This window comes from Ochlerotatus camptorhynchus, unplaced genomic scaffold (assembly GCF_037179485.1).
Source record: "Ochlerotatus camptorhynchus isolate MF236.1 unplaced genomic scaffold, CSIRO-AGI_Acam_v1.1 ptg000137l, whole genome shotgun sequence".
Lineage (NCBI taxonomy): Eukaryota > Metazoa > Arthropoda > Insecta > Diptera > Culicidae > Ochlerotatus > Ochlerotatus camptorhynchus.
The window spans coordinates 2,485,817-2,510,244 of record NW_027040627.1 but is presented as its reverse complement, the minus strand read 5'-3'; the positions used below and the strand labels follow the sequence as shown (position 1 = coordinate 2,510,244).

At 43.6% G+C, this 24,428-nt stretch overlaps 1 protein-coding gene across 4 annotated transcripts in view; it reads left to right on the top strand.

Annotated features, from left to right (window-relative positions):
* Positions 1-22,767, top strand: part of LOC135700488 (uncharacterized) — a 43,743-nt gene extending 20,976 nt beyond the window's left edge. For all 4 annotated transcript variants that reach the window (XM_065221011.1, XM_065221013.1, XM_065221012.1 and 1 more), the window contains exons 2-5: positions 1,728-4,394; positions 4,461-5,684; positions 19,790-20,022; positions 20,086-22,767. In XM_065221011.1, the coding sequence (XP_065077083.1) occupies positions 1,917-4,394; positions 4,461-5,684; positions 19,790-20,022; positions 20,086-21,682 (5,532 nt within the window). In that variant the 5' untranslated portion in view covers positions 1,728-1,916 and the 3' untranslated portion in view covers positions 21,683-22,767. The remainder of the gene's footprint in view (positions 1-1,727; positions 4,395-4,460; positions 5,685-19,789; positions 20,023-20,085) is intronic.
* Positions 22,768-24,428: the final 1,661 nt, after the last annotated feature.

Here is a 24,428-nt window from a genome sequence, read left to right as displayed (position 1 = left end):
TTGCGTGCCCCTAGCTTCCTCCAGATCTTCCTGTGAACTTCTTCGAGATCTTCACATAGATTTCCTGCAGATCTTCCTGTGGGCTACTTCCAATTCATCCAGTAGACTTCCTCCAGCTCTTTCTGTGGACTTGCTCCAGTCTTTCATGTGTACTTCCTGTGGTCTTTCTTCAGCTTCTCCTGTGAGTTTCTTTCAGATGTCCTTACGGATTTATTTCAGATTCTCATGTGAGCTACTTCCAGATGTTCTTACTGACTTCTTCCAGATCTTCTTGTGGGTTTCTTCTAGGACGTCCTATAGATCTTCCTGTGGACTTTGTCTAAATGTTCCTTTGGACTTCCTCCAGAAGTACTATTATGTTTGGGAATTTCCTTTAGTAATTCTTCGAACTTTCTTTGGCATATTCCTTGAACGAAGTTCTTGAACCTTCCTTCAGAAGTCCCTTGAACTTCCCGTGAGAATTTCCCTGAATTCCCCGTAGGAAGTTTCCTGGAAGTTTCTTCTCAACAAGCTTCGCTAGGAATTGGGAAACGAGATTTTTGGTCAAATTCGTGGAACTCGTGTCACAGGATGTCACTGGTAGAAAGCAATAAACACAACTGTTGAATCTTAAAATATCAATGAAAAAATATTTTAAATCATGTATTTTTTTACAAACCTCCTCCCCCTCTCTCCCCCACCATAAATTCTGGCGCAGCCTGGTGTAAATCATTAACTTATGGTAAACACTGCCTTCGAGAAAGTATTTGCATTCATTTTATCCAATCTTCTAATGTGAGTGAAGTTAGGGTGGTTAATTACGGTTTATTAGTTCAAATATCAAATGTTTATGATATCAGCTACAGTCTGGCGGCGCTTCTTATCTCTTAAAAGATGAGTTTGTTGTCCTCGCTTTGTCTTTGGCGCACTTTTACCATCACAAGGAAGTGGTCCGATTCGATGTTTGCGCCCCGATAGTTCCTGACGTCGATGATATCCGAGAAGTGTCTTCCATCAATCCAAACGTGGTCGATTTGTGAATCTGTTTGTTAACGTTAAGTTGGAAAAATTGTCCTTGTTGACATCCACCGATTTGGCTTTGTTGACGTTGATGGTGAGAGACGTTGGTGGCGCAGAGGAGCGTTCGGCTAGATCATCGAGCTTACTCTGCATATCAGAGCACCATTGCAAATAGAGCAACCTTCGTTGAACAGCAACCCACCACAACCATTTTACCCGAGACTGTCTTGAGCCTTATGCCGCGGATACACTTGTATGACTAACTATGAGCAAGAGCATTATTTGTATAATAAATTGTGAGCACATCCATGGTCACACTTGTATAGTTTTAGGATGAGCTCATAATAGGTTACCCGGTCTCTCCCATGTACCCCAGTCGGCACCGCGGGGAGGTAGGGATAGGAGTTACTGGACAATAGGTTAAGGGCCATATCCGGGTCTATTTTGTTCCTGTAGGTACGCGTTGTCCAACCGTTTACCAGCCAACAGCGATTCAAGACATGATAACGATAAAGCATATTATTAACATATTAGCGGCTGTTCATAAACCAAGTGCACTCTTTAGGGGGCGAATGTTTACGGCTCAAACAAACTAAAAGAATATATGGACGGTTATCTACGCGGTGGGAGGGGGTCTAAACCTCTTAAAAAACGGTGTACACAGTTTATGAACAGTCTCTTATCTCTGCAAACATTGGTTAGTAACGTATTCTTTTCTTGTTTTACAGGCATTGATTAGTGCCAAAAGGCACTCTTTGTGATGGGCTGAGCTGTAGTTTCTGTTGTCCGGTACATCAACTGCAAAAGCGCCACATAAGGTCTAACAAATAGTATAATTTTCTGTACCTCAGCTGTTTTATATGTGCGCAGAGACACTTGCGGCTTAGCTAGAGCGAACAAATAAAAAAAAAGTCACGATGGGTCTCATCGAATGCCCTGTTTGTACCCTGTACCTCCGAGCCGATATGAGCTTGGAGGAACATCTTGGGACACATCCAACGGATAAGGTTATCAAAGCTTTGGTATCAATGGCCACCAAAACGCAACCGCTCGGATCTGCCCAATCACCTGCACCAAACACTGTTGCAAGTCCGACTACTATCAACACATCAAATCCCATGGAGCTGGCAATGATGGCAGTAGCATCCAGTTCACGTCCCCGTACACCACCGAATGCGCTCATGTATCACAGTAGTGGATATGAGTCGATGAAACAAGAAGCTCCGCCTCCTCCACCGCCACCACCTGCACCGATTGTGCCCACTTCCGTTCCAACTGCAATTACCGTTGTGAAAGCTTCCGATATGGGTTATCCGATAAACAATGTTATGATCGTCAAAAGCTGCAGCACTAAGTACGTACATCAAATACCGCAGTCAAGTGGCAGTACCGGTGGAATTGGGGCGACTACAGGAACAGCAACGTTTTATCCTTCCAGTTCGCTCGAGGGAAGAAACATATTTATAGAACCTGATCGAGGAGGAGCGTGTGGGACATTGACGGCTCGTCGTCAACTAGCTCCTTCGTTCTATCCTCGTTATACAAATGAGCGTTATTCTGGCCCTCCTCCTCCCTATAGTACGGCAATTTCATCAACGATCTCTGCCAACTCACACCTGCAGCAGTCTTCGATGACGGGGCTTGTCTCAAAATATGAACAGAAAGCAGTCCTACAACCACAGCAACAGCAATCGTTCTGTTCCACTGGATCATCGACACCTGCCGTAGTACATGCCGTGCCCACAATTGCTATTACACAACAGCAACAACAGCAAATTTATCAAACACAACCACGTCCATCCCCGACACCTACCATGCAACAGTCGTCGGTCGCAAGTCAGCAGCAGAATCAGCAGGTGCAGCTACAGACTACCAATTTCAAACATCAAAACTTCCTGCAAGCTCAGTACACAGAAAAAGACGATGGGAACTTCGTAGTCACCGAAAATCCTAAGAAAGTCGTTGAATATACAGAAAACGATGAAGGTAATTTTATGGTTATTGAAAAGATCGTCAAGTCACCACCGAGGGTTGTCCAAACCAGTGACGAGATGGAATTATCGTTGCCGTCTGAAGATGTAACGCATATGAAGTCTGAAGATCACTTTGAAGAGGATGAAGAACAGAAGGACTACGATGAGATGATGATCGATGAAGATGAATCATATGAAGTAAAAGATATAGACGATCAAGATCATTCGCAGACAGACACTATTGAAATAATAGAGAATGAAGACGGTACCTTCGACGACAATCGAGGATGCTTCGGAGTTAAACAGATGCCCAAACCGATGTTGATCAATAGTATTGGAAGCACTAAAAAATGCAACAAGTTCAATTTATTCGTCGACTCATCCCAGTCACACGGAGGAGCATCTACAAGTGGCACGATAACACCACGGAAAAGACCAACCAGTGGGTTGAAAGTGTTGAGTAATGTGAAAGTCACCACGGATTTATCTCAAGGCATCAAAGATATTATACTGAATCTGAATAGCAAAAATAAAACCACCAATGTCACTGCGAGCAACGGATGCTCTCCGAATTTGGATGGAATTCAGACTTCATTTATCGCGGGAACTAAACCCACTGCAGTTGTAAATAACAATTGCCAAAACGAGCTTATAATAAATGCGGGCAGCAACATGCCTCCGATTGATCTCAACAATGTCAACGACATCGAAATTATTAACGACGACGAGGAGGATAATCCTTCGGATGAGGAAGAAGAGTGTTACGTTGGTTCAATGGAAGTGAAGGCAACCAGCGCCGATGCTTTCCGATTAGAAAAAGATGCCGCGGAGGCAGAGTCGTCTAGAAGTGCTTCCCGTGCTACTCCAACTCCCTCGGTAATCACAAGCGTCATCCGTATGACTCCTCATTCATCGCCGGTAGTTGCTCCGTTAACATCACCTCAACCAGCACCAGCAAGCGTTCAGACAACACCAACCCCTACTGTTGAATCCATTGATCCCCCACAATCGATGAAAACAACTCCAGTGGGTACCAGTGAAGCTTCGTTATCATGTAGATCGTCTACCACATCCATTCAGAAGCCACACACAGCAAGAAAACCTGTGCAAACTGCCAACTGCTCTTCGGGGCTTATATTCAACAAACCTCCGAAAAAACTGACCGTTAAACTAAAAACTCCCCTGCCTCCGGCGCCACCGCCAACACCACCACTTGTCTCAATTACCCCAGCCCAGGTTGTACCGAAAGTAGAACGTATTACAGGCGATTCCGAGGAACAAGAATACCAGCACAACGAACAGGAAACTTCATTAGCTGGTGAAAATGTTCCTGATAATCATGAAGCACCGCCGTATTTGCTCTCGCCTGCTATCCAAGAAAGCAAGTTCATCGTTTCCGAATGCAACCAAGTACAATCGGAGGTAAGCGAAATTATTCATGTTTGAACCATTGAAAATGTATAACACAATTCTTCTCTATTTCACTAGATGCGTTCCCCACCCATGATCGATGGAGAAGGGACGTCTTCTGATATGAAGTTCAGTGCATCATCGTCGAAAACCGTAACAACCTACATAACAACAAAGATAGAGAAGGATGCTCAACTCGCAGAAACTGTAGTTTTCACCCAGTCGTCGTTGAATCATGAGAACAGTAACTGTGCTATGATATCCAGCCCTAATTCCAGCTCTCAAGAGAATCACCAGATCCAGGATGCTGCCATTCCAACATCATCACAGGAGATCGTTCAAACCACCACAACTACGGAGGTCGAATGCTTCAACATAACTTTCATCGACGACGAAGGAGGTGTTTTGAATAACCTTGCAAACACTAGTTCCGGTGCTATGGCGATACACGAGGTGATAGCACAAAATTTGGAAATCAGCAACGACAATTGCACCACCACAATCGTAAAACAAGATGAGGAAGTTGATCAAAAGACTAACATTGCCAGTGGGTGCAACATAGAGATTACCGAAGTTTATGCACTCTCACCTCACAGTGCACCGCAAGGGCCAAGTGACACCGAAAATGCAACATCACCCGCTACGGAAGAATTTGAACCGGCGGATCTTAAGAGTCGAATCAAAATCGAAAAAGTCGAAAAACCTACTCAAGGTGAGGAGGAAAATTCAGCCAACGATAGTGAAAGGACAGAAGAAGACAGGGTAGCTAAAATAGAACCCAACACTTCTGTTAATTCCATGTCTATATGTAACAGTAACATCTATCAAAACGATCAAAAAGACCTGCTCGAGGCTGGACCTTCGAGAGAAATGACAACCGTTGATAGCAATAGTGGTAGCAGCGCAACGCATAGCCGTGCCGAAAACGTTGAGCCAACATTCCTTGAGTATAGTGCCGAGTACGATGATTATGTTCCGGTCAACGGCTATGGAATTCCACAAGAACAGATTCCGCTGTCGTGGGTGCAAAAGTTCAGCCCGCAATATACTCCATTCGATGACCAAAATTCCTACATGGATTTGGACATGTGCAGCAGTAAGACAAACTCCAATAGCGTTGGGGAAAACAGTGCCATCAGTGGGGGTAGTGGCAGTGGAAGCAATGGCAGTCGCAACGGCACCAGTATGGATCGGGCGCCATCGGCCGAGAGTCTGAATATTAGAACAGACGAGAAGATGCCTGCCAAGGGCGAAATATCGGAACAGGAGAGCAACGGAGACATGGAACTGTCGTGGAACAGGGTAAGTGTATGCACCTGCTTACACAGTACTATTATGTACTGAGATAATGCGAACGATTTAATTAGATATGAAGCTAAATCGACTCATACGTTATTCGGAGTGGTTTTTTTTAGTGTAGCTATGGCAATTTTTTTTTGATTAGGGTAATTAACTGATTTCATTGAAGGTAGTTTCTGTAGTTTTCACTAAAACAAAATGATCCTGTTCAAATTTGCACTTATTTTAACTTCTCAGAAAAACGCAGTTTTATTTTTAACTCTATTTGTTCCAAATTCAAAATAAATTACATTTAATTTTAACCTAGGTTCTCCAGCTACTACAGTAACTTACCAGACCTAATTGTTATGATACTTGACACTTAGATATATGTTTTTACAGTGCTCCTGCCGCCTTGGCAATTCAGTATTGTAAACAGGTTTTCTATACCTGCATGTCAGTATAACAATTGACATCTTCAAACTAAAAACTAAATCTAAATCTTATCTAGGTATAAAGAGAATCTTCAATTGCTACGATATTTGCCTGAAATTATTAATTATTTTGTTTTTTCTTTTTGTAAAATTTATCGTTTATTTTTGTATTCTTAAAAGATTACAATTAGATGGTTTACAATTCGCATCTCAAAGTAGAATGTAATGGTTCTCATCAATTTTCGATGTTCCGTCTTCTCGTTAACCAGCAAGTATAAACTGCTCCAATCGATGACAGTTGTTTCGCCGCAATGTTTGCCCAAATGCGTTTCCGAACAAGTGGAGGAAGAAGGGGAATTTGCTGGGAAATCAACTTGAAGCAGGGAAGATCTGCAGGGGGAGGAATTGTTTGGTTCAGAAGGGATTGGACGATTCACAAGCAGCGCTTTGCACTTCGAAGCTGGTAGCTGCATTTTCAATCCGCCATTTGTTCCATTGGAACGCGCGCTGGTAGTCCGCACCACTGAAAATAGCCCATAGTTGCCGTAATCTTTGCCGTGTGAACACAATACGGCGTGAGAATGGATGCAACATACCAAATCTTCGCCGTAATGAATGTGTTTAAAAGTATTACTTGTTGTTGCAGGTTAAGACTCCTCAGCGAGTGCAACCACAACTGCTGAGCAAATTTTGATACGAAAGCATCCCAGTTAATTTTGATCATTGCGCGGAATTGATTGGTGAAATAGACGCCCAGAATCTTCACCTTTTTTGCTGTTTGCAGCCATGGCACGTTTAGTGGGTCTCCAACAATGAAACCAACGTCTATGGCGACAGTTTGATGCCGATTTAATTTTGCACCAGCGGTACGTTTGATCCGCTCAAACAATTCATTGATGCGGTCAATTACCTCTGTATTGGTTTCTTAACTACACGCAGAAAAAAGTTTTTTAATTTCAATGATATTATGTATTAAAAACAACAACAAAAATTATCATTCCCCGGCTAATAACTTTTTTTATTGAATTCAACAATAAATCTTTATTGTTCGGACATAAAATATTGTTGTTTTCAAAATCTGTCAAAAACGCAATTAAAAATATATTTTGTTGAATTTACAATATTTATTTTCAAACAGACAAAATCTTTTTTTTGATAAAAAAAAATAAGTTGCTACAAACAATAACTTTTTTTTATTAAAAAAAAAATTGCTGCAAATAAGAAATTGTTTTTAATAATTTAAAAATAAAATTGGTTTGGCATAAATATTTTAATTTTTAATTTTAGCAGTTTTTCTATTCGAGAAATAATTTTCAATAAATTTAAAAATTGTTTTCGGTTTCATTTTCTATTTATTAACAAACGGTACAAATAGTGATTCAATAAGTTTATCAATTATACAAAAAATACCGAAATTATGACCCCTCATTAACGGTATGTAAATTAATAGTTTGCGTTTCGAAACGGGCAACGTTTCCACGGTGTATTGATTTGCTGGAATTGGGGGAAAAAATCGTTAAAACACGTATTAAAATGCGAATACTGAATTCCTTACAAAGAAAGCAACTTGTTCAAAAAGAACTTCTTCCGACGAGACTGGGAAGCTGAGCATGCACAGGCATTGAAAACACACACATACAATGACAAAATGAGCCTGTGTATGTTTTGGAAAAGTGTTGCTTTTAAATTTACAATATATTTTTAAAAAGTAGTTAAAATAATATTTGAAGACAAAAATATATTTTATTGAATCTACAATATATTTGTTTTCAGAATTTGCAATGAAAACAACAAAAAACATTTTTGAAGCTACAAAATATAAATATTGAGTTCAAAAAAAGTTATATTTGACATTGCAAAATATTTCAATAATATTTTTTTTTGGTTCAATAAGGTCAATTTTCTCTGCGTGTACATAAATCAACTGCTCCTTCGATCCAACTCTTCACCCCCTCTCAGTTGATGGTCTCCAATCCTATCTTCGTTCTCAAAAGTGTTAAAGCCGGGGCTGGAAATGACTTTGTAAGAATGTCCGCTTCTTGCTTCTGGGTTGGTAAATATACAAGTTTCACCTTTCCGTCTGCAACCGCTTCTCGAATAAAATGAAACTTGACATCTATATGCTTGACACGTTTCGTCTCCTCCTTCTCTGCCATAGCTATAGCGCCTTGGTTGTCCTCGTAGATTGGTAATGGATACAAGTTTGATTCACACAAATCGGATAGCAGTCCAGTAAGCCAAATTGTTTCGCTAACAGATGAGCTCAATGCAATGTACTCAGCTTCTGTGGATGACATTGCTACCGTGCGCTGCTTCTTGGACGACCACACGACAGTACATCCAAATACCTTAATCAGGAATCCAGAAACACTTACTTACGATCCTCCTCGTCGCTTGCATAGTCAGCATCAACAAACACAGCGACCGGTCGTTCATGCGGGATCCTCTTAAAGATCAGCCTTAGGTCTTTTGTCGCTTGAAGATAACGCAGTACTCGTTTGGCATGCTTCCAGTGGTCCTCTCCTGCAGCATCTTGGAATCTTGCCAGATAGCCCACAACGTAGCACAAGTCTGGTCTTGAGCTCAGCATCAGGAACATAAGACTGCCAACCAGTTGTCGATACGGATAGTTGGATCCTTCAGTGGTCTTTCGAAGTTGCAACTTCGTTTCAGCGGGTGTGTGGGCAGGTTTACAGCCGTCCATTCCGAAACGTATTAGTATTTTTCGGATTAGTGCTTCTTGAGACAAATACATAGTACCTTCCTCGTCACGTTCTATCTTGATGCCCAAAAAGTGATGTAGTTCGTTCAAATCCGTCATTTCAAATTCTCGTTTCAATCGATCTTTAATCTCCTCAATAATGCGCAGATCGCCCGTAACCACGAGCAAATCGTCCACATAGATAACGATTTAAGCGATTTGATTTCCTTGTCCACGCACATATATACGCAGTAGTCGTGTCGGGAACGACGAAATCCCATGCTCACCAGAACTTCATTAAAGCGACCGTTCCAACAGCGAGGTGATTGCTTGAGACCGTATACCCGAGCAAAGTCGATTAACAAAATGAAAGCAAATCCATATTAAAGTTTGAAGTTCATATCATAATGAAAACTAATTTTGATTTCAATTTTTGCGACAGAAGTCTGATATCATATTGTGCTTTCATTTTGCAGTCAAGACTTTTTAAAAGAAAGCAATTTAACATGAAATTCTGCTGTTAACGTTTTGTTTAAAATTTAATTTAAGTTCATCTGTCGTTGAACTAACGATTATTGTTTATTTATTTTGTTTCATACATTTTTGGTAATTCTTGACTTCCCTGGGGTGAGATTTGAGCTCAAGTCTTTCAGCGTGAGAAGCATGGATGCTAACCATTTACGCCAGGCCCATATTCAGTTAAACATTATGAATGCAAAATCAATAACCAAATTGATTTCATTGAAAGCAGGATTAGTTGTCCATTTGATTAACCGTTAAGTCAACCAAAATAAGATCAACTGGAGTATTCAAAATAATTTACATCGTAACAGCAAATTTTGATTTCAATTTGATCTCCAGCTTTGCTCGGGTAGCGATTTCTTCAACAAGCATGCTTCATTCGGTGGACTGCCAGAGCAAAGCTGGAGATCAAATTGAAATCAAAATTTGCTATTACGATGTAAATTATTTTGAATACTCCAGTTGATCTCATTTTGGTTGACTTAACGGTTAACGCAGTAAAAATGAGAGCAAAATTTTACATTCGATCCAGCTGGAATTTCACTTGGACTCCTGCTTTCAGCAACCGCGACAATGACAGGAAATTGAACTTGAGGTTCTTCACAAATAAGATGTTTCCCAAGGACAATGTCAGACTGTTCTCACCCATGAACGTCTTCGCTTTCACTGTGCCTTCTTTAGTAGCTGTTCGGTCTGGGAAGGCACTTTCCCTTTCGGCAGTGGACTGTATCGGCAATGATTGGTGGAGGAGGCAAGCGTCGATCTAAATCAATCTCTTTGAGCTCTGAAAAGAGCTGGGGGTGGGTTTCAACGCTTGCTCCGAACCAGGGATGTGTGCTGGGTAAATATTCAAACGGCGAACGGCTACGCTAGTAACTACTTTATTTCTCTCCTCTTTCTCTCTACAAAGGTTTGCTTTCTTCTGCTGCTGAATGCTGATGCTTGCTCGTGGCCGGTCAAAAGGAAACTGAATTCAGTTTGCTTTTTTTTTTTGACTTAAATGATCTATATTTCTTGAATTTGTGTGGTTTACATGTATAGCTTATCAAGTGACACAGATGCGTCTTTTCAACTTTAGTTCCTGTGAAATTTCAATTATTATTAATTACAGTTCCTAGTCCTATCAGGCCTGTTTTAGAGATTGACCACCTTGGTGGGATTGGTTTGTTTGAAAATTTGTAAAAAGGAGACTACTTATAACTACTATTTACAACTACAACTAACCTACAACTACTATATACACCTAATCTACTATATACAAATTGCTTATCAAAGCATGTTCTGATAAATTACATTTTTGTGCAAATTTAGTCTTAATTTCGTTAATTTTGGAATCTTTATTGGCAATGCCTGCCTCTTCGTGTAAATTTGTTATTCTAGTGTCAAAAGGACGATCAAGTACCATCCTCAGTACTCTATTCTGAGCGACCTGGATTTTGTTCCTGTGAGTCTGTGCACATGATTCCCACACCGGAGCTGCGTAGAGGATCGCAGGTGCTATGATTTGTTTGTAGACGGCCAGTTTGTTCACCCTTGAGAGGCGGGATCTGCGGCAAATCAGCGGAAACAGACACCTAACCAAGGCAGAACACTTGACTACTGTTTTCTCTACATGTGAACGGAAGAGGAGCTTTTCATCGAACAACATCCCGAGATAGGTTACTTCGGCGGACCACTCAACCCTTGTGCCATCCATGATTACAGTACAAGAGGGAGCCGGTTTTAGTTTGGGTGATTGCCGATGGAGGAACATGATTGTTTGTGTTTTGGAAGCATTGATTTTGATTTTCCACGTGGTGGCATAATCAGCAAAGGCGTTAAGGCATCGTTGAAGTTTGTTCGTTATTTCGCGAGGCATCCTTCCTTTGACGGCTATTGCGGTATCATCTGCAAACAGGAAGAACACGCAACCGTCACCGAGGGGAGGAATGTCGGAAGTATAAATGCTGTAAAGCAAGGGGCCCAGCAAACTGCCTTGCGGGACTCCTGCTGGGATGGAAAACGTGTCTGAAAGACAACCATTCAACGATACCTTAAACGACCTTTGCTGGAGGTAGTTACGGGTGATTTTAATAAGATGTAAAGGAAAGTTGAAGTTACAAAGCTTGTACACAAGTCCATCATGCCAAACATTGTCAAACGCCTTTTCAACGTCTAACAAGGCCATGGCTGTGGACTTGGATACAGCTTTGTTACTTCGGATGTTATTTAACACCCGTACTAGCTGATGATTGGTGGAGTGCCCCTTTCTGAATCCAAACTGTTCCGGAAGGAGAATGTTGCTTTCCTCGACAAACTTGAGCAAACGATTGAGAATGAGTTTCTCGAACAATTTGCTCAGTGCTGAAAGGAGGCTGATTGGTCTGTAGCTTGAAGACAATGTTGGATCCTTACCGGGTTTGCGGATCGGTATGATTTTTGCTACTTTCCAGATGCTTGGAAAGTAGTGCAGTTCCAAACATCTGTTGAAGATAGTGGTTAGAAGAGACTGCACTTTCATGCTGAGTCTCTTCAAGATCAAGTTGAATATACCGTCAAACCCGGGAGCCTTCATGTTCTTGGTGCATTTCAGCGCTGAGCAAATTTGTTGTACTGTAATCATCTCCGCCGGAGGCACGACACAAGGGGAGGCATCTAGGTTTTGAACGCATTGCGCAACCTGATCATCGAGCGGACTTTGGATAGTCGAGCCAAGCAAATGCGATGAAGCGACATGCTCGCCGATCGCATTTGCTTTCTCCTGTGGGGTAATTAAAAGTCGATCGTCATCATTTTCGACTTTGAGAGGTGGAACGGGTTTGGGATGATTTTTCAGGACCTTGGCTACCTTCCAGAATGGTCTGGAGCGGTCGTCCAGATTCTGGACAACACGCCCGAAACTTTCATTTCGGAGTGAGTCCATTCTGGAAGCAATCTGCCTGTTCAGATCGGCCATTTCACGTTTTTTGCCCAGGTCTCCAGTCCTCTGAAACTGGCGTCTACGCACATTTCTCAATCGAATCAATAATTGGGTGTGGGAATCAATAGCAACAAACTTACCCCTCACAGGAACTTGTCGAACGCATGTCTCGTCAGCCTCGGATATGGCCTGTTGGAGTCCTTCCAACGCCCGGTCGATGTCATCTACGGTGTCGAGCAGTGGATTTTCTTCGATGCTGCTGTCCACCATTCGTCCGTACTGCACCCAGTTGACATGGTGGTAGTCTTTACGCAGGCAGCTTCTAGCAGGAACCACGTTGACACCGACTTCAGTCACCACCGGTTGGTGGTCGGAGCTGAGATCGTTGTGCGCCTCCGGCTTGGATAGTACGATGTTTGACAGGAAAAAGTCCAGGGTGGACGGATTTCCCGCCGGAGAGATAAAAGTTGGTTCGTCCGGAAACTGCACAGTGTACAGTCCATGTTGTGCGTGGTCGAACAATAAACATCCATTCCGGTTCCGCTGGTAGTTCCGCCAAGCTTCATGGCGGGCGTTCAGGTCGCCCCCAACGATGAATCGGGAGCTAGTACGGGTGATGGCGGTCAGGTCGTTCTTGAATTGAGTTCCTAGTCCATTGTTGGCGGTGCACTGGCGTGGGCAGTAAACAGCGATAAACCGGACGTTTCCAGTTGGTGATTCCACCTCCACACTAACGGCCTCGATGATAGAAGTGCGGATGTGGGGCAGAGTGCAAAACTTGATTCCTTTTCTGACGATGACCGCTACACCACCCCCCCTGGAGCTGGTGCGATCAAGCCGGATAATGTTGTGGTCAGGCAACCAGAAGCTGTCACCGGACTTTAGGTGGGTCTCAGTTAGAAGAACCACGTCGATGCTATGCTTGCGGAGGAAGTCGGCAAGCTCAATATGTTTTGCTCTTACAGAGCAAGCGTTCCAGGTAGCGATGGTTAGCGGTTTAGACACCATACTGGATGATGAACTTACCGAGCACTTGGATCTGTTCGGGCTTATTGCGGCACTTACGTAGAGCACCGGTCATGTTGACGAAAATTTCCATCAGTTCATCCGCTGAAAACAGATCGGGGTTGTTGTTTTGCGCTGGTGGTTGTCTCCAGAATCCAGGGGGGGATGGAGAGTTTTGGCCAGCAGAATCACCAGAAGTTGCTTGAGCGGAATGCACCCGCGAATTCGCTTGCCTTTGCTGAGGAGCACGAAGAGGCGGGAAATCCTCCGTCCGAAATGCCGGGACTTTGTCCTTCTTGCGTCCTGGTTGGTTGTTAGCTGCCGCCTGTTTTCGGATCCGTTTGAAGTCCTCGCGTTTGGAGCACTGTCTGTCGGAACCTTGGTGAGCACCACCACAGTTGGCGCATTTTAACACCACAGCTCCATCCGCAGGGCAGTCGGAAGTGGCGTGGTCTTGAGCGCAATTGCCGCAGCGTGGCTTAATGTTGCAGTTGCGGGTGCCGTGTCCAAAGTTCAGACACCGTTGGCACTGAGTCACATCGCGATGGCCGCCACGGTATGGCTCCCAGCGGACGATGATGCAATTGATGGAGCGGATGGCTTTCAGCGCGTTGAGCGTCACCGTTCCCTTCTGGAAGTGTACCAGGAAAAGGCAATCCGGATACGCCTTCACATTCTCGTCTCTTCTTGTCATCCGATAGACGGCACTTGGGGCCAGCTTGTACCGGTCCCTGATTTCAGCTTCGATAAACTTCGGGTCGAAGTTTGGTAGGCCCCTGATGACGACCTTGAATGGTTTCTCACCTGGAATGTCGTGGGTGAAGAATTCCACCTTGGAAGTCCTCAGGTGGGCGACGACCAAGTCATACTCCGCTTTGGTACGGAGCACCACCTTGGTGCCGACTCTGCCCAACTTGTATTCGGCTTTAACGCCCAGCGTCGCTAGATCCGCGATGAGCTCATTAAGATGAGCATTTTTTACCACCAATGGAGGTAGCTTCACTTTTGCCGCACTCGGGCCGGCAGAATTTTCGTTGTCGATGGTGTCGCCGAAATCACCGATGTCGCTGGCGTTCGTTGCTGTGACGTCATCACGTCCACTCGCACCATCGGACTGGCCTTGGTTTTTCTTCCTCTTCTTGGATCGCTTCACCGTGGCGGAGGTGGTATTCCCAACATCGGTGGGGAGAGTAGCGTACCTGTTTGAAATAGGTACACTCGTGCTACACTCACCACTGTTCTTTTCCGCTTTCTCACGGAGCCTGCTCCGGGAGCGCTGTCTTCCCATCACACGATGCGACCGACACTACTGACGACGCGAATAAACGTTTGGAATAACTATCGAACAACTCGACAGAGCGAGCAAATACCGGACTGTACTGCTTGACGAACAAGCAGAGAATCGAATTCAGTTTGCCTAATGGGTGCCACTTTTATAGGAGCGCGCTGTCTGCGCATGGTGATATGGACGTCGCTGATTGGTTAGTGTTGTTTGTCGCTGTTCGTCAGCGGCGATTGTCAAGATGGAGACGGAACAGTAGCAATAAGTTTCTCACCTTGCTTGGCACTTTCAAATACCAGCGGTCTGTCGAACTCCTTGAATTTGTGAAAATACCGCTCATCATTGGCCATGTGACGACTTGCTCCCGAGTCCAATATCCATTCAATGTCCAATTTCGACTTGTAGATCGCTTCCTGGGAAATCATCAACGCCACTTCTCTGTCTACGGGAACAGTTGCTACTTGAGCTCGATCATACCGCTTTTAGAACTTTGGACATGCAACCTTCTTGTGCCCTAGTTCACCACACACAAAGCATTTTCCTTGAAACTTGGACTTTTCCTTGCTTCTTTCCGACTTCGCTGCAAACGCTGATCCTGATCCATCCGAGACACCATTGGCACATGAAGTGTCTCCTCTTCACATTCGTTTCTGCTCTTCGGCCAGCAAACGCGCCTTCACCGTGTCCAACTTCAACTGATCATCTCCCAGGTTCTCCATAGCCGTGGTGACAACATCGTACGTCCATGGCAGAGAAATGAACAGTTGACTTACGGCATCTAACTCCGTGATAGTAGCACCAGCTCCCTTCAACTGGCGGACTAACTCGTCAAATTTTCGGAAGTGGTCATTTAACGGTGTTCCTTCTTCCATCTTCAGCGTTGCTAAGGACCTTCGAATGTATATTTGCGCTGCAAAACCCTTCTTCGCAAACGTACTTGCCAGGGAGTTCCACATTTCCTTTGCAGTGTTCTTGTCACGCACGTACTCCAGATGAGAATCCGCGATGTACGCAACTAGAAGAGCCTTCGCCTTTTCGTCCTTTTCTTGAAAAGCTTTCTTCTGCGCTTCGTCAGCTGGTACCGTGCCGATTCAAATTTCGGACACTTAAACTCGAATTTCGGACACTTTTAAAAGTTGATTATCTCGGTCGAATATGATCCACATGTCTTGTAAATTTTAAATTTTTTTGACTAGTGCCCTCCACGATCATCTAACATTATTACTTTGTTTCTAACTGGATGTAATATTTAATTAAAAATGAAAGTGTCCGAAATTTGAATCGTCTGAAATTTGAATCGGAACGGTACATCCTTCGTGATCATTTCCTTCACGCCGTGAGCCGACAACTGCGTTTTGACCCGGAACCTCCACACGTCGTATCCTTCACCAGCAAACTGGACTATTCCTACTTTCGCCGCGCTTGACATCTTCACTCCCGTCTTCTCCGTAATTCCGTAACGAACTTCTGGATTCTTCAAATCAATTAGCTTCAACTTCAGAGGCTGGACGTAACTGGGCCCATAACCTCTAGAGAAAGACGTGTGTTCAGTAGGAAGTCTGGTTTAATACTACATAAAGTTTTCAGTTATTGATAACGGGTAAACAAGTTCTTAACTACAGAAATCAACTGCTCCTTCGATCCAACTCTTCATGGTTCCTATCACAGGTGGAGGTAGATGACGAAAAGTAGCATCGATAACGGGTCTCCCTATCGCACTGACCGTTCGATGGGAAAATGCTGCGAAAGATGTCCATTTACAAGTAGTCGAGATAAGGATTGTTCGGCAATTCGTGCCAGTAAGCTGACGAAAGCTGGGTTTATTTCCAGCTGCTGCCGCATGGTTCCGCGGAGGAAGGCTGTGCAATACGATCTTTCAGAGAAACAGTGACTTCGAAGATTGAGTGCCCTTCGTTTGAACACTTTTGTGCATCACTCAACACGCGTTGAGTCTTCATCACGACCTCGAGACGTGCTTTCAAGATTCTGTCGAGAATTTTGAAGTTCGCATTCAGAAGGCTAATCGGGGGGGGGGGGGGGGGGTATCCTCGAGCAGTATTTGTCGTTCCTCTCTTTCGTACCACCACGAATTCAATTGCGTCGAATGCACGTTGGTAGAATTTGACGGGTAACCCATCGCTTCCCACAGCCTTCCTTTTAGCTGATGTGCGAATAGATGACAAAATCTCTGATGTTGTTATCTCAGCGTACCACTCTCTCGCATTGGAACTGTGCTTCCTCATTTTCCTTTGTCCCCAGTATATAGCTCCCGTAAGTATCGGAGCAGATGGGTTTCGATTGCTTCGGAAGTGTTTAAAACTTCGTTATTTTCGCCACGCAGCTCTCCTTCGTCTTTCTCCCAGCTGGAAGGTACTTATGCTTACACCTGCAATAAACGTGTCGTTGATACGCATAAAGTTCTGCGAGAAAGAGCGCTGGTGAGCAAGTATTTGTGCTTTCACGCGATTGATGGTGACTATCATCGCTGGATTAAGGAAATATCCATCATACGCTTGCTGAAGCTGTACATACAGCCGTTGGTGTTGTGCATGAAATTCACTCTATGTCTCGCGATATGTCCATCGAAAAAAGGACTGGATTTTCGGCTTAGTGTAGGATAACCACCACGTGATGCAGTTTGGAAAATTTCATCTTTGTCGGGTCACATATTGCCAACTGATCTGGAATTCGTCAACGTTCTCTGCTGTCAGAAGATGAGGACGCAATGGCCAATAACCATGACCAGCCGAGGCTAGGGAGGCATATTCGCGAAGTAAGCACTTTGTGGTTAGTGAAAGAGCATACATGTGTGGCTGCATTTCGTAGCTGGCATGGCTGACGTTCATGCGATCAAGTATGGAGACGGAGTTGTGCGTGATATATGTGGGCAAGGGGGTCGTGGGATACAATTTTACCCAGACGTTGCTGAGTTGCAGTTGCTGTATGGTGGACTGAAGAGCAGGGCTGTTATTGTAACCCGACGCATCACATGGTCGCAGCACACAATTGAAGTCGCCAGCGAGCAGTATATTTTCGGTGTTGTGCCGCAGATAAAAACTATCGTTTTCGACCCGGAGAGCAACAAGTCGTCCGTCCAAGCTCTTCTCTATATGGGATATACTCCTTTGATGACGTTTGTGACAAGATTGTAGCCAGGAATGGAGAGCTGCACGTTCTCCATTTCCTGTAGAAAAACGATATCGAGATCCATCGTTGTACAAAATGATCGGAGGGCGTTGAGTTTCGTTTCGTTGGTAATCGTGTTAATATTTATAGTGGCAACGTTGTAGCTGGTGAACTGATACATTTTAATAGTTCTGCTCCCGCTCGTCGTCGCTGCCGTCTCGCCGCTTTCTTGTTTGGCGGCGTCCTCTCGGTCGTGTGCTGTTGGTTGACATTGCCGATTCGTCTGTCTCGTTGCCATCGGATTTGCTACTAGCAGGTTTGTGAACCGCTTCGCCACTAGCAGGAGGTTGTTGACCAGGAGTACTGGACAACGACCTGCTATCCTGCTGTATGATAGGGGCAGTGATCGGTGGAAAATGTAATTCAGATTGTGTTTCGATCGGATTTGTTGCAGGTACCGGCATCAGCTGCTGCTGTTGCTTCTTTGGCGGCGTACATCTCAATGCCGACGTTTGGTTAATCGGCAACGCTGATTTTGGGACTTGAAGTTTTTGCCTGCATTGCTGCTGGCTGTTTCGTCGCATCTGCATGCGATTTCTGAACAAGCAACTTTTTGTTCTGCACACAGGACGCACCGATGTGAATAAACTCTCGGCAGTGTCGGCAGGTTTGACGTTGGCCAAAGTAGGACAGAAACGTCGATTCTCCATCGATGAAGACCCACGACTCGATGTTGTGTTTTACGATAATTTTTGCAATCCGAACACCAGTGAAAATACTCGGCAAGGTAAATTCTTGTTCTAAAGTCTCAGCATAGATAGCTCCATTTACTCGCAAAACATTGTTAGCAATGAGGGGAACAGGTATAGATTAAGAATTTGAAGCAGTTGTGATGTTTGTACCTACGGGTACGAATGTAGAATTTGTTCCTCGCTGACCGTTGTTAACAGCAGAGGAATTTGTACCTGACCAGGAACGAAGTGTTTCCTACCTGCCGCTTTCACCACAATTTGAACGTTTATTTATTTTTTGATCTTCCTTCACAGGACAGTCGTTCTTAGCGTGGAAGGAATCACCACAATTCATGCATTTAGCTGGCATGTAGCAATTTTTGGTTCCGTGACCCCGTCCCTAGAAAATTTCTTCCCGTCTGAGTGAAGTGTTCTCACTTCACTCGAACATGGAGCGTAAGGCTAGCTGTTTCTAAGGCCTTAAGGTTGTTTAGCTCACTAGTAGTGAAGTGAACTAAATAAAAATCATTGGAAATCCCGCTGCGTGAATTGCCATGACGGGATTTCATTTTCATTTTAATTACATGGACAGGCTCAACTCCAAGAAATCTTTGATCTGATCCAGGAATTCACCGCTGGGCAGACATTTCAAGACAACCTCGAACAGACGTTCAGTTTTGGTGTCATAAGTGAAAAATGTATGTTGCTATTCAGTAAGAGAAGACGTTTGAATCCTTCCAAGGTTTCAGGCAATACACGGCATTCACCCCGATGGCCAATTTGAAGTGAAAACTTAAATTGAACGAAATTAAAAGTTCCTTTCGAAGAGCATAGAAATCGGAAGTGGTTACAACAATAGGGGGAACCTTTTCTATTTTTGCATTAAGCTGGCAATGTTTAATGGAATTTTACCTGGATGACGGATCTTTCTCATCATCCGTAAGCATATCAAATTGATTGCTCAATTGAATTTCATCAAAGGGGGATCAAGCGATTGCCCTTTTCTTTTGCGCTTTTGTTTTCGCTTTTGCGCCAAGTTTCTCCACATCGACTTCCAAGCAGAATACTATAAGAATCCGAAGGATCAAAGACGAATTTTCCAAATCGATGGCCAAGCAGGATTACCTCGGGTAGGGTCCAAACAAAGATCGAAGGGTACAGAGTCAGACAAGGTAGACATTTTACAAGTTGAGCATTGAAAAGTGCTGTTTAAATTTGATAAAGCAAATAGATCCGCACGGTAAGAGAGCACGATGCGGACTGATTCTAGTTTTTTATGTTCTGCAGATTTCATACGCACATTTCCGAAATGAGTCATTTCGGCACACGAAATGAGTTGATGACATTTTCACAAAACAAATGTTATTGAATTCATTAGGTGTGCTCGTAACACATCTTTAATCACAATCTCATGACCTTCTCTCCACAGCTATACCCAGTCCACGAAAATATACCCATCTATCCCAGTTCGTACGACCTTTCGACAGCGCAGGAATGTTGGAACTTGAGCAATCGTCATTCCAGTGCTCATAACAACAACAGCTGCAGTAGCAACACAAGCAACAATCACCTGGCAGCAGGGCTGTCAAGTTCCGATATGGCAACAGCTAACCATTTATCCCATCCTTACCATCAGGGCCATCAGTCGCACGGGATGAGCTTGTAAGTTTTGAATGTTTGATCGTGGTGAATTTAGTTCATATATGTGCTTATTTTTTTTTGCAGCCAATTTGCTCAGCATAGTGAGAATCGGAACGAGATAGATGACCAGCTGGATGACAAATCGAAAATTCGTTTGGACTACGGAGTAAGTGCGGAAGAGAGCTATGCATGCTTAGGTCCCAGTGGTAGCGGTGCATTGAATGATGAGGCCAGCAGAAAGCTGGTTAAGATCCGTACTTATCGTTGTACCGAATGTCCCAAGTCCTTTGGCACATTGAAGCAACGTCGTGCGCATATTTTATCCGAACATGAGACGGACAGTAAGGTGAACGTGATGGGCGCGGCTTCGGCGACGGTGACATCCGGTGCATCATCAACGGTAACATCTGCATCGGCATTGGGATTCTTTTCGAGTCCAGCGGCATCGGCAGGGGAGGGATGTAGCACTTCTTTGTTGAATAAAAAGATTAAAATCGAACCACAACCTATGCTTATGTGCTACAGTTCACTGAAACAGGAATTGGAGCAGAAGCTAGAAGGTGGAGAAGTGGCTGGACCATCTAATGCTATTGTAGCGGGTAGTGGTGGGGAGGTACGTCGGAAACGTACATATGTTTGCTGTACGTGCAAGCAAGAATTTGATAGGTTCAAACTGTTCAATGCCCATCTTATGACACATCCGGCCGAGTGTTATGCCTGTGGGAGAAGCTTTAAACATTGGCCGAACTTTGCACTGCACATCAAGAGACACTTGGGAATCAAAGATCATCAGTGTCGGCTTTGTGGGAAGAAATTTGTCATCAAGCAGAAGCTCATAGAGCACATGAGAGTTCACACCGGGAAGGCCCCGATCAAGTGTCCCGACTGTGATCAGCACTTCCGGCGATTCTCAAATTTGGCTCAACACAGAAATCGGCATCACTTGAACAAGGTTCCTTGCAAGAAAGATTTTGTCTGTGATTGCGGAGAGGTTTTCCAATCGAAAGCTAAAATGGAGTGGCATAGGGAAATTCACGAGAACAAGCCAAAAAGTTGCCCCTTCTGCCGGGAGAAGTTCATTCACAAGAACAGTCTGACCAGACACATCCGCCTGTCCCATACGGAAAAGTATGTGAAACTTGAAACGGCCACAGAAATGTGCACAATTTGCAATCAACCGTACATTAAGACAAGCATGAAACGTCACATGGAAACGCACACCGATGAGCGGATGGCTTTCTCCTGTACGATATGCAATAAAGTTTTCAGCACCAACTGGAACCTGAAGCAGCACAGATGGACACACGCCAATCCGACGTTGAAACCGTTCCAGTGTAATATGTGCTCGAGTGGATTTGTCCGCGAGGCAGACTACATCACTCACATGAATGCTCACAAATCCATACGACCGTACACGTGCAACCACTGCGGTTGTCAGTTTATCCGCAAATACAACTGGATTCGACATACCCGCGAGCATGAAACGGATAAGAACTACACCTGCGAAAGTTGTGGCCGGAAGTTCCACCGGAAGTACTATCTAACCGAACACAAACGGATACACACCGGTGAACGGCCGTTCTCGTGTAACATTTGTGGCAAAACTTCCTCGACCAAGACGAACCACAACAAGCACATCAAAATCCATCACGCACGGGATCCGTTGACAGCGGAGGGTTAATCTTTCAGGTGTCAGTTCCTGGGGTAGCGTTCGAGTTCGAGTTCGAATCGAATCATTTATGTGAAATGCCGTACTACTACACATTTATTGTTGACGGAGTTTGACTACAGTATATTCGTATAATTTCGCATAATTCGACTGTCTAATTAATATCGTGTTGCGACAAGTTTTGTTTTTGCATTTTTAAATGGTTGCACATCGGAAATAGTGTCGGAAGCGGCAGCAACATCAGAATTTAATTTGGTACAATGAAAGTTTTTCTTTCTACTAGTAGACTTCTATTGTGAAATCAAAAATAGACAAAATAGTGTATAACATTATTTATTTTAGTATAAAATTCGTTTTACTACATAATTACGATACCCGATCTATGAAGCAAGCCTGATTATAAGAAACAACATACAAAGAACTGATTGCTAAACCAGAAGCCATGGAAAGGTGGCTTCTGACTCCACACACAATATCGATCTTTTTTATATGGCGGTAAAACGTAAGCCTCCGTTTTAGGGTGTTTGATTTCGTATAGACATTCGATTTTCCAACGGCTCACAACCTGCTGCATATTTGGTTCGGTATGCTGATGTCGGCTTGTGCAATAATTTTAAAACATTTATGTGAAACTTTTTTTTTTTTTAGTAAGAAACATAATCCTGCAAACCATCTAAAAAAAAGTCAACGTTAGAAAATTTCTAAATTCGAATCAATAAAAGTTCCATAGTGTTCTATAAATCTTATGTACAAAACTGAGTATTTTTCAAAAGAAATTGCCAAAATTGAATCAGGTCAATAATATTTTTTTTTATGAAAACTTCAAAAACGTGAAATGAAAAAAAAAGTGGAATTTTGCCACCAATGGAAAGTTGTTTACAAAAATAATACAAAAAGCTTTGGTCTAGTGACAACTGTGACATGAACACTATACTCTAATAAATGTTCATTGGGCCGTTTGAATAACGAGAGTAAAGTAAAGCCCTGTGCTTTCCTTATAGGGAAAGTAAACTAAACTCTTTTATTCATACGACCCATTGTTTCGTAAAAATAGTACTTACCGTAAACTGGAGTTGGGGGGGAAGATTTGATAATTTTTCACTAATGCCGTTCTCATTTTTGTGGTGTAGTTACACCGAAACGGCACCACCGTGCGTGTTTCCAACCAGGGACATTACGAGAAATTTACCAAAATTCACGTTTTCCGATTACCGGGAATCTGTTCCAATTTCCCGGGAAACATTTTTGAGGGATTTTGGGTGAAAGTTACAATAAATTTCCAACAGGATTCAAAAGAATCTTCTAAGCAAAATGTTTGCAAGGAATTCCAGAGGAATCTGAAGATCTTCTAAGGCAAATAGGAAGAATGATTCAGGAGTTGTCGGAAGAATTTTCTGAGGGCAACCAAAAGAAATTTCCGAGGGAGGCCAGGAAAAACTTCCGGGGAAATCATCAAAAGACTTATCAATGAAGTCGGACGATACTTAGCAATTAGCAGATTTCCCTAGATCTCATCAGACCCTTATCAAGATATCTGCATCGTTTATGAAATAGTGCAACACAGTCACACAACAAATGTTCAGAGCTTTCACTCTTTAAGTTACAAAAGCGACATTTAGCTTATTGCGTGTTCTAAATGCACTACCTCAGTTATTAATTGAGAGAATTCGATGTCAATACCAATGCATGCATTTGTATATTGTGTGGCAAGCACAATGATACTCTATGCCCAGGGAAGTCGAGAAAATTTCCAACCCGAAAGATTCCCTCGACTGGACCAGGATGCCAAAATTGATCCTGAAATTGATACACTAACCGTGCGTGAGTGGCGGTTAGTTTTAGCTGGTATAACGGTTTGTGGAGAAGGTTCCGATGCACAGGTGCTTCCTTCTCACGGTGCCGGTCGACGACTGCCCTCTGTCGAACAGGTAAGGGAAATTCTCCTTTATTTGTCCTTTACGTTTAGGCCAAGGCAACTAAATCGCCACCTAGACCGTAGTGTGCAATGGCAGTCCAGATAGACCAGATAGCGATTAGATTTGTAGAAATGGTCTTTGATTCTTGTTTTCCGTGCTGAGCACCAATGCTACCGACGCCAGGGAGGCAGCTCTCACACCTGGACCCATCCTATCGACCCATCAACACATGAACCGAAGACCAACGGTTATGCCTCAGAACATCCCGGCGGCGCCGACTGGGACTGAACCCAGGCCTGCTGGGGTGAGAGGTAATCACGCTTACCACTACACCACCGGCGTCGCTGACTTGATATTCTTGTTATAAGTATACCTACAGACACCTCAATCTACAAGCTTGCCTGAGATAAAGTGAACGATGACCGTTCCTTAAGCATCGCAGGACCCTTTAGCTCATCACCAGTGACTCCGTGTCACCATTTTGCCGTGGCCATGCACGCCTTATTCAGCAATCGCCATTAAGCATGGCCGTATCGTCTGCTCAGTGGGTTTCACCGCAAGTGTTTTACAAATTTATTTGAATGCTGGATAACATGGTGCATATTTAAAATATTGTATTGGATCTTTGTAACAGAATAGTTACACCTATTCGATCCTTGTTTGGACCCAACCCGAGGTAATCTTGCTTGAATGTCAATTTGGAAAATTCCTCATCGATCCTCCAGAATGTTATAGTAATCTGCTTGGAAGTCGATTTGGAGAAACTTTCTTCTTCAGGAAATCTCTTGAACCCCCTTCTTTTGAAATTTATGCCTGCAATCAATTTGATATGCTCACGGATT